We start from the raw sequence: 13,447 nt of genomic DNA, 5'->3' as shown, positions 1-13,447 counted from the left end.
CCTTCCCAGGCTGCAGTGGAATATGGAAGTGGTGTGGTTGTGAATCCTTCGTGGGCCACTGGGCTTCGGCATCTGCCCCAACCCGCCAACTTGCACTGCCGACCATACTTCCTCCATATTTATCTGCTCTTGCCAGCATTGTTTACTTCTTCAAAATACAGCAGATCATATCAGTTTAACACTGGCCAAGGGTTTAGTACATTATGTCCTCTGCAGTGACATTTGCTTCTTCTGTCTTGGTCTTCAGTGTAGGGAAGTGAATTGCGCTGATAGCAACTAGTAACAAATTCACACCATGAACTGTTGCACTTGCTACACAAATCCAAAAAGAGTGTTCATACTCTTCTTCCAAGATGACAAACTGGAAGACATTTTCCCGGAAATTGGCAATCCTTTCTGTAAGATTATGCAGTTTGACAGCAGCCATAAAGCAGGTCACTGCCAGTGTTGCGAAGCCACCTGAAAGAGAAGATAAAACAAAAATTCATTCCTACATCTGAATGCAAAACAGTTGACTCTGCCATCCATTTTAAAGTGGTTCATTAGTTTACTCTATGTTGAGAAGCCACCACTTGTCCTGGTTTCCTTTAATGTACAAGGGGAGATTCATGAATCTTGTTTGCAGCAAAATGTGTGAATTCCAAGTGCAACTTACACAGTTTGTCACATGGGAGTCACAGACATTTCCTTGCAACACACTACCTGGAAGCAGGGGCATTTTGGCCTCTTCCACTTTTCTTTGTTTTTCTGAAAAAGACCTCATAAAAAGAAGCTTAGTTTCCAGCTGCATGTTCTTTGCCTTTTGAAAATGTCCACACAGGTGGACAAATGTTCACTTAGGTACATCTGCAGAAACAGCAGAGTATGTGACAAACCTTTTCCTGAGGTGTGTGGCTTCAGATTGCAGGCATCACTGAATTCTCCCCCACAAACCCTTCACATGGTCAGCTAGTATGTTAGGAAGCAGGAATGGCTGGAAACATTCTGCCTGACAGCTGACTTCAGAGCAATGTATAATTTTGCATTGCTTTGCTTTGCTTTTGTTTTTAAGCTGAGCAAAACAGAGAAGCCCTGCCAGTAGGCAGTGAAGTGGCCACTCATCTTTAAACCTTAAACCAACCTGCTGTCCTCAGGTGTGTGAGTAATAAGGGTCACCACCAGTGTGGTTGGCTTTTGTATATGGTATGGGGATTGCCAAGTTTTCCTTTGCCCCAAACAACACAACATTTTGGGTTAGGTGGAACACATTCAAACACACAGTCCTTTGACAGTATTCCAAACTAGGGCACTCCAAGGACAGTTTTAGCCCAGGGTATCCATAAATTAGGTCTTACTAGGGAGCATAGATGCCACTGACCAGGCCAGGATGTGCTGCAAACATAGAACCTTTTCCCTGCAGAAAGAGATCTGCGGAGCAAACAGCTCCAGCAAGTATGCCAGTACACACCCCACACAGGCATGCAACAGCTTGCTTGCCTGGAATACATGAAACAGGTTATCAGCAACAAATTGTCAATGAAGGGGGTGATAATTTATCAAGAAAACTCTTGCTAAAACTGTATCTGACATGAATGGAATATTTAATAAGTTCATTTAGGAACATGCACAATGTCACTGAAAGCCAGCTTTTAATTTAGCAGAAAAGTTTGAGCTTGCTATGATTAATGGGATCATTACTGTTAATCCCTTTGCATGCAATAAATACCGGTACAAAACAAACATGTATCCTTAATAACTACTAACTTTAATTGTTAGCAACAGCTATTTTTTAAAGTTAACATTTACCTGCAAGTATATTCCACAGGGCTATTCCTGCTGGACCTGTAATAGCCCGATAGGGTACTTTTATTATGTTTAAGATGCAAAATCCTAAGCTGACAAGGGCAAAGGAAAATGCCACACAAAGGAAGAGGATAATCGTCACATGAAGAGTTGCATTCAACTTTTTCACCAGATGTGGAAATACTAGCAAAGACAAGAAAACAACATTATTTGCTGCATAAATATGGCAGACCACCAATATGTTACTAAGTTTTCCCATTCAGAAGCATTGAAAGAGGTTCTATTTGTTTAGATTAATGTTTAATGTTCATTAAGCAAGTAATATGATCTCAAACTCTTATGGAAGGTTTGCATTGGCCATGAATGGCGATGGAATTCTCCAGCTAGAAACAAGCAAATCCCCAGTTTGCATGTATTGTTTTGGGGTTCACAGCTTGCATGCAAATGTTTCTCTGCTCTGATTCCAGGAGGATCCTGCCCTTTGCTTGTATGCATATTTAGCAGTCAGTTAATCTAAATTCTCTAGCTAGCAAGCCTTAATGCTGCAGCTTGCACAAATTAGGCAAAACTGGGACATTGCACAGTACTTTTATTATATGAGAGCCAATGTGGTGCGGTGGTCAGTGTGGGACTGGGACTTGGGAGATCTGGGTGTAGCCTTCACTTGGCCATAAAACTCACTGGGTGACTATGAGCCAGTTCCTCACTTTCAGCCTAACCTACCTCACAGGGTTGTTTCAGGATAAAATGAAGAACAGGAAGACCATGCAAGCCACTTCAGGTTCCTTGCAAGAAGAAGAAAGGTGGGATATAAACATAGTGTAGTAACAACATTTTTTATAATTCTAGCATTTTAATGTTGCTTAATTTGGTAAGGTTTGGGAAGTAATGGAGAGGAAGCATGGATGTATGCAGAGAGCATTGCATTCCTTACAGTGGGAAATCTTTTTCAGACCTTTTCTGGCTTTCGAAATTTTATCAGATATTGCCATTAGGCATACCTTTTCAGCCATGAGGACTGCAAAGTTCCAGTATATGCTCATCTCTAGCAGATTCAGTGAGATTGTTGACGCATATAGGTATGAGAGGGGGTGTCCCAGAGAGGTGGGTAGAGACCTGTTCTCCCCTGCAGAGAAGGGCAGGACACACTCCAACGGAGCAAAGCTCAGGGAACCAAGGTTCAATTTGGAAGCCAGGAAGTACTTCCTGACAGTTAGGACCCCGAGGGTATGGAATAGGCTTCCATGGGAGGTGGTTGAGGCCCCATTGGTCATGATAGATAAATAAACTTTACTGCGGTTAAAGACCAGCTCCATTCAATAAATACATAGATTTTAAAAAGTAAATACATAAAACATTATCTATATTAAAAACTCCACTTGGATTAATAGATACTTCAGCACAATATCTTTGGGTATGAGACACACTGCTGATCTATTTTCCATGCAAAATAAACGGGTGTAGCTTTGCTTTTTCCTGATTATTTATTTATTATAGCATTTTTATGCCGCCCCCGTTGCAGAAAGCCTTGGGGCAGCTTACAAAGCAGAATAAACAAACATAGAATAAACATTGAAAATCCGGAGCATCTCGGCAATAGTATAAAACCAATAAATAGAAACAACAATTAACAATTAAAATATCGTTTAAATAAAAAGGTCTTGGCCTGGCACCGAAAAACAAATAACGACGGCGCCAGGCAGACTTCCCTGGGGAGCACATTCCATAATTGACCTTTCAGGAAAAAGATCAAGGGCTTTTTTGGAACAAGAGGAATTACAGGCCAGTTAGCCTAATGTCCATTCTTGGAAAGATGATGGAAAATTTCATAATAAGGAAAACTCTAGAAACCCTAGATGGAGCGGGAGGTGGCAGCCACACAACAGGGCTTCTGCAAAAATAGTTCCTGCCAGAAAAACCTTGTGGAATTCTGTAGCAAAGTTTTGAGGTGGCTAGATGAGGGGGATGTGGTGGATGTGCTTTACCTGGATTTCAGCACGTTCTTTTCAAGGTGCCGCATGATATCCTGGTTGATGAGCTTCAAGATAGATCAATCCACTGTCCGATCGATTAGGGTATGGCTGACAGACCACAAACAAGGGGTGACTATCAGCAGGGAATCATCAACAAGTCGCCCAGGGCATAGTTCTGGGACAAATTTTGTTCAACCTTTTTATCAATGACCGGTCTGCTGACCAAATTTATTATTTATTTATTTATTTATAAAATTTCTATGCTGCCCCATTCGCCGAATTCACAGATGATACCAAACTGGGGGCGGTGGCCACAATTGAGGAGCAGGTACTCCATATCCAAAAGGATCTAGATAGACTGTGGAAGTAGACGGGGGGCAACAGGATGACTTTCAATGCAGATAAGTGCAAGGTCTTGCACTTGGGATATAGGAATAAAGGCCAGAGGTACAGGATGAGGGACAAGTGGCTGGAGAGGAGCACATGTGAAAGGAATCTTGGGGTTCTTGTCAACAGCAGGCTAAACTTGAGCTAGCAGTGTGACATGGTGGTTAAGAAGGTGAACGTTATCCTTGGATAGATAACCAGAAGCATGGCTTTCAGGTCGAGACAGGTGTTGGTACTGCTGTATAAGACTCTGGTGCATCCACAACTGGAGTACTGGTGTGCCCACAATCTGAGCTCCACATTATAAGAGAGACATTGCTAGGTTAGAATCAGTTCAGTACAGGATCACAAGGATGGTAGCCGGATTGCGGGGGTCATATAAGATTGAGGGAGCTGGGTCTTTTCAGCCTGGAGAAGAGGAGACTCCGAGAGGATCTTATAGTGACATATAAGTATGTGAAGGGATGTCACATGGTAGGGGGTTGTGACCTGTTCTCTCCTGCAGTGGAGAACAGGATGCATTCCAATGGGGCAAAGCTCAAGGAAATGAGTTTCAGGTTGGATGTCAGGAAGGACTTCCTGATGGTTAGGACCCCTAGGATATGGAATGGGCTTACATGGGATGGGATGGGAGGCCCCATCAGTGAGGGCGTTCAAGGAAGGTTGGGCAACCATATGTTGGGTATTAAATGAGTGGAGCTGGAGGTCAGACTAGATGGCCCAGGAGACCCCTTCTGACTTGCTATGTTTCTATTGAGTTAAATGCAGAAATGCATTTTTGTTATTTAAAAGCAGCAGGGTGTCAGGACCAGAACTGTGGCACACAGGGTGTTTTTGTTCAGATGTTTCTTCTGTATCAAGGTCCTGAGGAAGCCCCCTTTCCTTGGTCCCCACAATTCTGGCAGGGAAGACACCATTGGCACCAGTGACAGTTTCCCATGTGGAACAAATAGTAATATTGGTGGAGGGAAGGGCAGGACGCATCAGGGTGAAAGGCTGAACCTCACTCCCCTCCCCCCCAAATACATCATGGTCCCAGTCCCAACAGTCTAATCTATTTAAATAACAAAAGTCTGATGCATTCAAGTTTTTTTGTCTAGTTTGATTTGTGAAATGTATAGGTCTCCAACCCAAACCCATTCCTTGAAATCACCTCCAAGGATTCTATGACCAAACGTGTTTTATTAATGATTGATTCTTTAGCATAGGGAACTAAGCTCACCTTCTGCTCAGAAAAAGGAAGAATACAGAGGAAAACCAAAGAATTATGAACTATGAAGGGTAGTTCTTGCCTGTCTTATGCTTCACAGATTCACTGTACTGCTCATTCCCTTCACAGGACCAAGGAGGAGATGCATGATTCTTCCCCCTCACCATGTACTTGATTTTTAACGTGCAAGACAGGCCTTGAGGTTTCTGTGTGCACATGTCATCTTTTCAATTCCATTTTAAGGGAACATCTGTTTGGGCCTGCACGCACCTCACCTGATACACATGTTAATCTTATGTATGCAGTCAGGCCCAGTCTCAATACCAGGCAAAAGGAGGTGGCTTCCTCAGGGAGCAAATACTGGGTGTTTGGTTTCTTATTGTTGCAAGAATGGGAAGAAGTGTTTCTGGGAATTTTTGCTTCTGACTAAAACAGTGTGGCTGGCCTCATATAAGGTACCTCGCTTGGTGGCTGGCAGTGGCATTTTTTGCTCTGCTCCAGGTAGCAAACTATCTTTGACCAGCCCTGCATATGATGGCACGGAGGTTCACTGCTCAGGTGACTTGAATGGTGTTGGGAAAATTTGGATAAATCCTGTCTGAAAAGCATTACTTTTGTGTGTGCTTTTGCATTGTGGGATCAAATCCTGTCTTCCTTCTCAAAACCAAGCTGTACTGTTTAAAATGGCATTCCCCACTCCTTTCTCTCACCTTTAGCTGTAAGCTACAGTACACAGGTCATTTAGTCCGAATTTACATTGTATACCTTCACAATGATTAAATAATCATTCTTGGAATTCAAGGAAGTATCTTCCTAGCCCAGAGGCCCCATGTGCCCTGGCCAATTCAGAATGTCTCCAGTCTAGATAAGAGTCTTTGAGTTCATGCATAGTTTCAGTAGCTTGAATTTACATGTCTAAGTAGATGTGAAGATGGGTTCAAGGTACTGAACTGAAGTGTCAATACAGGCAATTAGAAATATTGTAATCTCATTGTTACTGTGTGATTGACTGACATTTCTTTATCTGTTCTGTATGTGATGACCTCAGAATCTTATTGTAATCTCTGCATTCTGTCATCAATTGCCCTGTACCTGTGTACCTATAAATGCCTAGATGGTCTGGCCGCTTGATCTTTCCCACCACGAACCCAAGTTTTATTCCCGCAAATTGAGATTCTGGGATTCTGACAATGGTTAATCTAGTTTTCCAAACAGGAAGGAACTACCTTCCTTTACTATGGACACAGCAAAGCACCTCATTGCACTGCTAACTTTAAACAATTAAGCCCTGTTTATGGCAGGTCAAAGAAATTTAATCAAGAACTAGTGATATGGAACAATGGATTAACTGCTTCTATTTTACTGACAATATAATCCATTTTCAGGGGCCTTGAAAGACCAATTCAGGACTGTCTCCACAGCAGCTAAACTCAGATAACATTTTAGCTGGCAGTTGCAAGTAAGTAAGAATGCCAATAGGCTTCATTTTTAAAGAAGTGCTGCCCTCTACAAGTTTACTCAGAAGTCAGCCCTATTACATTCAATACGGCTTACCTACAAGTAAGTGTGCATAGGATTACAGTTCTTGACTGAAATACTGTAGAAATTTATGTGAGCTAAAATAGCAGCTATATATAGGATCATACTGTATATCTAGTGCCCAGAAAGCTTTGGCAGTGGGGTGTTATAGAAATGAAATGAAATGAATAAAGGTATTAAAAATTTCTAGGCATCAGAAGCAAATATTTTAGGGCCATGATAAAATCTGTATATGCCAGCTCTACAGAGCAATGGGAATATGGAATTTTTAAAAAGTGTTCCACTGTAACATTTCCTTTAATTTCAATGTGATTTTTAAAAAAAATTAAAGATGCCTGCCTAAAGATGCCTGACCATCATTTTTCTTTTATTCTTATTCTGCACTTGAGCAAGACACTTCTCAGAGTGGTTTATAAGAAAACTAAAAAAACAAGTGAACATAAAAGCAGTCAATAAGATTGATTGATACGTAAAACTCAAAAGTTAGATCCGAACTAGAGAACCTGTAGCCTAAGTCTATTTTATGTATGCGTGTGTTTGTTCTATTTCTTTAGCATCCAATAGCCAAAGCACTCCACAATGTACATAAGTAACTTTTAAAAAGTAAACAGGAGGTTTGGGGGACCCAGTGTGTATACAGCTTTTTCTGTAAGGCAAAAAGCAGGTGCAGGGTACTTTGATTCAGATCATTCAAAAATGGCACAGGGCATTAAAGCTAAGCACCACCTTTTTGAATTATGCTTGGAAATTGACCAGCAATTACTGGAGGGATAATTGAATACTACACTGGAGAGCAAGAGTAGTGTAGTTGTTAGAGTGCTGGACTAGGACCTGGGAGATCTGGGTTCTAGTCCCCACTCAGCCACAAAGCCCACTGGGTGAATTTGGGCCAGTCACAGATCTTGGCTCAACCTACTTCACAGGGTTGTTGTGAGGATCAAATGGAGATGATGAGGAGATTATGTAGTTGCCTTAAGTTCCTTGAAAGTCAAAAAGGCAGGATATATGAATCTGACCAAACATGCTTATGTGCTCATTATTGAGCCTATGCTGTGGTGGTGAGGGCGGCGAAGAAGAAATTCTTCTCCACTTCCATTGCCTCCTCACAGTGCTGTCCAGAGGAGCTTTTTCGAGTGGTACATGGGGTGATACATCCTGGCCCCAAAAAAGATCCTGTACCACCATTGATTGCCCACTGTGACGACTTTGCCCAGCACTTCAAGGAGAAAATCGCTCAGGTTCGTCACGAGCTGGACTCCACAATTGATTCAGTTCCTTTAGGGGAGACACCAATGACCCCGTCTGGTCAGGTATTATTGGATGAATTTCAGTTATTGCAGCCTGATGATGTGGACAAGGTGCTTGGACAAGTACGTCCCACCACCTGTTTACTTGACGCTTGCCTGTCGTGGCTGCTGACCAAGGCCAAACACGGGATTGGTGCCTGGATCCTGGAGGTCATTAACGCCTCTCTGAGGGACAGCCGGGTGCCTGCTCCTCTAAAGGAGGCAATAGTCAGGCCGGTCCTAAAGAAGGTGTCCCTGGATCCAGAGATGGCTGCCAATTATAGACCGGTGGCCAACATCCCGTTTTTGGGCAAGGTGTTGGAACAGGTGGTGGCGGGACAACTCCAAGCACTCTTGGATGAAACTGACTATCTGGACCCATTTCAGTCCGGCTTCAGACCCAGGTATGGTACTGAATCTGCCTTGGTCATCCTGTATGATGACCTGTGCAGAGAGAGGGACAGGGGGGAGTACATTCCTGTTGGTCCTCCTGGACCTCTCAGTGGCTTTCGATACCATTGACCATGGTATCCTTCTAGATAGGCTAGCAGGACAGGGAGTAGGAGGCACTGCTTGGCAGTGGTTCTACTCCTACCTTGACGGCCGATTCCAGAAGGTGGTGCTGGGGGACTTTGGCTCTGCACCATGGCAGCTATGCCATGGAGTACCACAGGGGTCCATTTTGTCCCCCTTGCTATTCAACATCTACATGAAACCGCTGGGGGAGGTCATCAGGAGGTTTGGGCTGCAGAATCATCAGTATGCTGATGATACCCAGCTCTACCTCTCTTTTTCAACTGATCCAGGTGAGGCAGTGGCTGTACTGAACCGGTGCCTGGCCGAGGTAATGGGCTGGATGAGGGCCAATAAACTGAAGCTCAATCCAGATAAGACAGAGGTCCTGTTGGTGGGTGATTCGAGCTCCTGGGTAGGTGACTTGGGCCCTGCCCTGGATGGGGTTGCACTCCCTCTAAAGGACACCTTGACCCAGAGCTGTCCCTGGAAGCCCACGTGACGGCAGTGGCGAGGAGCGCTTTCCTTCGGCTTCGGCTAATCTATCAGCTGTGTCCCTACCTGGAGGAGGATTGCCTAGCAACAGCAACACATGCATGGGTTACTTCCCAGTTAGATTTCTGTAATGTGCTTTACGTGGGGCTGCCCTTGAAGACAGTCCGGATACTTCAGATGGTACAAAATAGAGCTTCCAGGTTGCTGATGGGGACTGGGTGTTATTCTCATATAACCCCAGTCCTCTATCAGCTCCATTGGCTTCCCATCGAAGTCTGGGCTCAATTCAAGGTGATGGTTATTACCTATGAAGCCCTAAATGGCTTGGGACCAGGATACCTAAAGGAACACCTTTTTCCCTATTTGCCCTTCCGCCCCCCGAGATCGGCAACAGAAGCCCTCCTCCAGGAATCCTCTGTGAAAGACATTAGGAGACAGAGTACCTGGAGGAGGGCATTGTCTGCGGTGGCGCCCTGACTATGGAATGCGCTCCCCAGAGAGGTCTGCCTGGAGCAGTCATTATATGTTTTTCGGTGCCAGGTGAAGACCTTTTTATTTAATGAATATTTTAATATGCATCAATAGTAATTTGATTTTTTTGTTTGTATTTTATAAATTATAGCCAACATGGAATAGTCAATTTATTCATTTTATTCTGATTTATGTTGTAAGCCGTCCAGAGATGCAAGAAATGGATGGCATACAAATTTTATAAATTATACACACACACACACACACACACACACACACACACACGTACGTACGTAAATGTGATATGGGGTCAATGAACAGCCTATCAATTGCATCTGACTGAGCAGACGCTTCCACACTGTCCTCAAATGTAGCCCAACTAATAATGCATTACTTTAAGAATCCTGCATTTCAGCAGAGCATGGCTGACCACTGCCAAACTATCTTTCACCTGGAGAGGCCCCAGCTCCATGCCAAACACCTACTTGGGACAAAGCTTTTTCTAGAAGCATCTGCAGCCATTTTGCTTAGGGAAAACACATTCCCAGCTATAGTTGTCTGGAATTATTTTCCTGTACTGGTTTTACTGCTAGTAGGCTTTAGATACAATACCATGGCCCCTTGGAGCATGTTTCACAAGCCACAGGATGAATCAGATCTCCCCCTCAAATGCCAGAGAGAGAAGTCTGGTCTCAGAGGCGGAGATCAGGCCTTATAAAGCAGCTTCAAGCTCCCCCCCCCCCCCCGGAGAACCCTCTGCAGCACTTATCACTCCCATGTCAAAGGCTGCAAGGTGGGACTGTTGGCATTCTCTGGGTGTATTGGGAAGTTCTCCCAGTCTCCAGACATTCCCCCAGAAGGGGGAGTTGTCATCCCAGGAACTGACATAATTGATTCCTTGCCAGTTGATGTCATGAGAGGGAACCTGTCCAAGAAAGGAACCAACCAAGAAAAAAGTGGCTGGGCCTTCCTATCTGTAGCCCTGCTGGACTTGCACTCTTGCAAAAAAGTGGAGGGCGCTCATGCACTACAGCTTCATTACAGATGTGGCAACATTAGAAACCATACCTGTGTTTCTAGTCCTTTTAGATATTTTGCATATTCTTTTTAAAAAGGATTCATTGCATTTTATATTGGTGTTGTCATATATTTTTTCATGAAAGTTACTGTTAAACTTGTTTAAAATAAAAGCAAAAATGGTTCCTACACAAGCTGCAAGGCAAACACCCAAATTAGCCCTAAACAGTTGAAAGGATAGGCTTTTAGAGCCTTTGTTAGGAACTGAAAAGCGTGAGCCCCACTGGCCTTAGCTAGAAGGGAGAGGAATACTGTGGTTGGTCTACTTCCTTCTCCTCTAGAACAACCCACCAGCCCCAGGAAGCCACATCCCCCTGCTTTTTAAGTGTGGCTTTTCTGTCCCTTCTGTTGCTTGCCCTTCCCCTGAGCCAAGCAAATCATTTTAGGCCTGCTATTTTCCACTTCCTAGCCTACCCAACCCTCCTGTTCATCATATTGTGCCCAGCTCCATGTCTTCTTATTTCTCCCTGTGCTTTTCAGAACCTCGCTGCTGCATCTGACAAACATGGAACTGTTTAAGTGCCCACCGTTTAGCAAGAATAGTAATACATAGAAATATTGCAACAATTTCTAGTCCAATTTAGAAGAAATACCATTATCCCAGAAAAAACAAGCCCTGGGGAAAACATTTCAGAATATATGAGTATAGCATAAAGAACTCCATCCTGTATGCATCTAATCATTTGCTTATATTGGTGCATTCTAGAAATAAACTGAAACATTACTTACTTTTGAATCTGGACCGCCGGCCACCTAACCCACACTGACGCGTTTTTCCACCTCCAAACAGTCCATAGTAAATGTCCCCCATGAATTTGACTAGCTCTGGGTCTGTGGCATTGACTAGCTCCACTCCTGTCTTGCAGAGGATTTTTCCAGTCATCCATTTCTGAGTGCCCATTGCAACAAGGATCAAGATAAATGATGCAGAGCTCAATATAGCAATGAAAGCAAACAAGGTCTGTTTGAAGCAGCCAGGCATTCTAAGGGCTCACTGCATTTTTTTTAAGGCCTCTTGATAGTAATAACAACACTTGGATCCTTTTCCAGCAATGCCTGTTGTTTCAAAGATATCTCTCTGTATGACATCTTTTCTAATCCACAGGTTAAAGTAAAAAAAAAATAGCTCCAAGGGCAGATTTCCTGCAATAATTTGCAATGATAACAAAAAAGCTTCATCATTCTGCAAGGCAATGGGGCTTGCTGTTGAGTGAGTAACACCGTATCTGTTACATGACTAATGTTTCAATTAAAGGCTCAAATTCTTTACCTGTTTTAAATATTCAAATAACATCCATTTCTGACCTGGAGGATGTTTCGCTGCAAGACCTGTTTATTCAATTTATTAAGAAGCCTCTGATAACTGCCTGGAAGCAAACTAGGATAAACATGTTAGAATCTGGCATTGGAACGCTGCTGACTGTGTGACACCAAGCGGCTATCTCCTTGAATTTGTGTTTTCTAAATGTCATGGCTGCCAGCTCTTGAATTGATGATACCCAGCTTTCGAAGACTGTTATCTTTTGAAATTGATAAATATTTCTGGATACCTGGCCTTGCTATTAGAGAGAATGCATAATGGAGAATGCAAACAGGTTGCTTGAGGAAACACAAGCTTTTCTTGCAATACAAGCTGCTTGGAATCTCACAATGGCCTCATGAGGCTTTGTATTTCTGCCAGGTGAAGGTGCCTGTCTCTTGATCATTGATGCCTTCTGATGGCTGGTGATCACTAGCATGTGTGGTTACATAGAATGGGAATGAATATTAGGAATTTTACAGGGAGAAGGGAGAAGATGCTTAACTTGAAGAAGGAAAACAAGTTTGAATTTTGCAACTGGTAAGAAAGAGTTCTTTGGAGGACTGGAAGGCTGTAGAGTTGCTTTAGGGGGAACTAATACTGTGTAAAAGCTAGCTCCATGTGTCTGAATTCTTGTCTGCTCCATCATGCTCAACAACTATATTTGTAAGTAAAGACACACACCTTACACAAGCACTGTAAGTGTTCTCTTCACACATGTGTGCACACACACCTTGTCCCTGCAAACACTGGAATCCCCACCTCTTAGAGAAATGCAGTGGTGAGTGAGATTGTGATCTGCTCCATGCACTCCAGCAGCCTGTACTTGACATCACTCAGCACTTGAACAAGGACCCTGAAGTTCATACACTTACTCAGGGCCTGCCAAAGGAATTTCGCTGTCTGAGGGAAAAGACAAGATGGCACCCCTTCCCCTTAACATGTACATGAGTCAACTAGACAGGCCTTTGTTGGGAAAATCCAGCTAAATCCTGGCAGAAAAAGGATGTTTGTGTGTCTTTGTGTTATAAAATGCCTGCACCCTTTTTTCTCAGGAAGCACCCAAAAAATCCTAAACCAGGTTACTTTTTGGCATTTGGTGTTATTTTAAGAAGTGGGACTTGATGGCTTCTCCCAAGAAGCTACCAGGTCTATTGTTCTGCTGATCAGTAAGAAACGGTCAAGCTGCCAGGTTAACAGCATTGCAATCACCTTTATTTGCATGCCAAGACTCACAATAATCCCCTGATTATTGTTAATATCCTGCAGTCAAATGCCATTGTATTGAGCCCCCTCTGCAAACCTCTCACCTTCTTCTGACTGGGTTCACCTTGTTTCATCATCAACTGCCCAACTGCTGGACCCATGTGACTCAGAATCTATAAAATACTCTGTATATGTTCTAAAAGCTTGT

General features: G+C 43.3%; 1 protein-coding gene and 1 long non-coding RNA gene across 2 annotated transcripts in view; both read right to left on the bottom strand.

The window, feature by feature from the left end:
• The window catches only part of LOC123017262, a 731,707-nt gene that overhangs the window by 382,992 nt on the left and 335,268 nt on the right, over nucleotides 1-13,447 (bottom strand). The gene's annotated exons all lie outside the window — the stretch shown is intronic.
• CLRN2 (clarin 2) lies at nucleotides 194-11,715 on the bottom strand. Its single transcript, XM_044418518.1, has 3 exons — nucleotides 11,463-11,715; nucleotides 1,786-1,965; nucleotides 194-459 (listed from the first exon to the last, which is right to left on the bottom strand). Exons 1-3 carry the CDS (start codon nucleotides 11,713-11,715, stop codon nucleotides 194-196), a joined length of 699 nt encoding a protein of 232 aa, XP_044274453.1.

This window comes from Varanus komodoensis, unplaced genomic scaffold (genome assembly GCF_004798865.1).
Source record: "Varanus komodoensis strain SLA01 unplaced genomic scaffold, ASM479886v1 scaffold9, whole genome shotgun sequence".
In the NCBI taxonomy this organism is placed as follows: domain Eukaryota; kingdom Metazoa; phylum Chordata; class Lepidosauria; order Squamata; family Varanidae; genus Varanus; species Varanus komodoensis.
Note: the sequence above shows the minus strand (reverse complement) of the source record. Positions and strands in the feature narration are given on the sequence as shown.

Coding starts and splice junctions, on each gene's coding strand:
- CLRN2 (XM_044418518.1), bottom strand. CDS start 11,715: ATGCCTGGCTGCTTCAAACAGACCTTGTTTGCTTTCATTGCTATATTG. Junction 1,966..11,462: donor CCGGCGGTCCAGATTCAAAA/GTAAGTAATGTT, acceptor TGTCTTTGCTAG/TATTTCCACATCTGGTGAAA. Junction 460..1,785: donor CCTGTGGAATATACTTGCAG/GTAAATGTTAAC, acceptor CTTCTCTTTCAG/GTGGCTTCGCAACACTGGCA.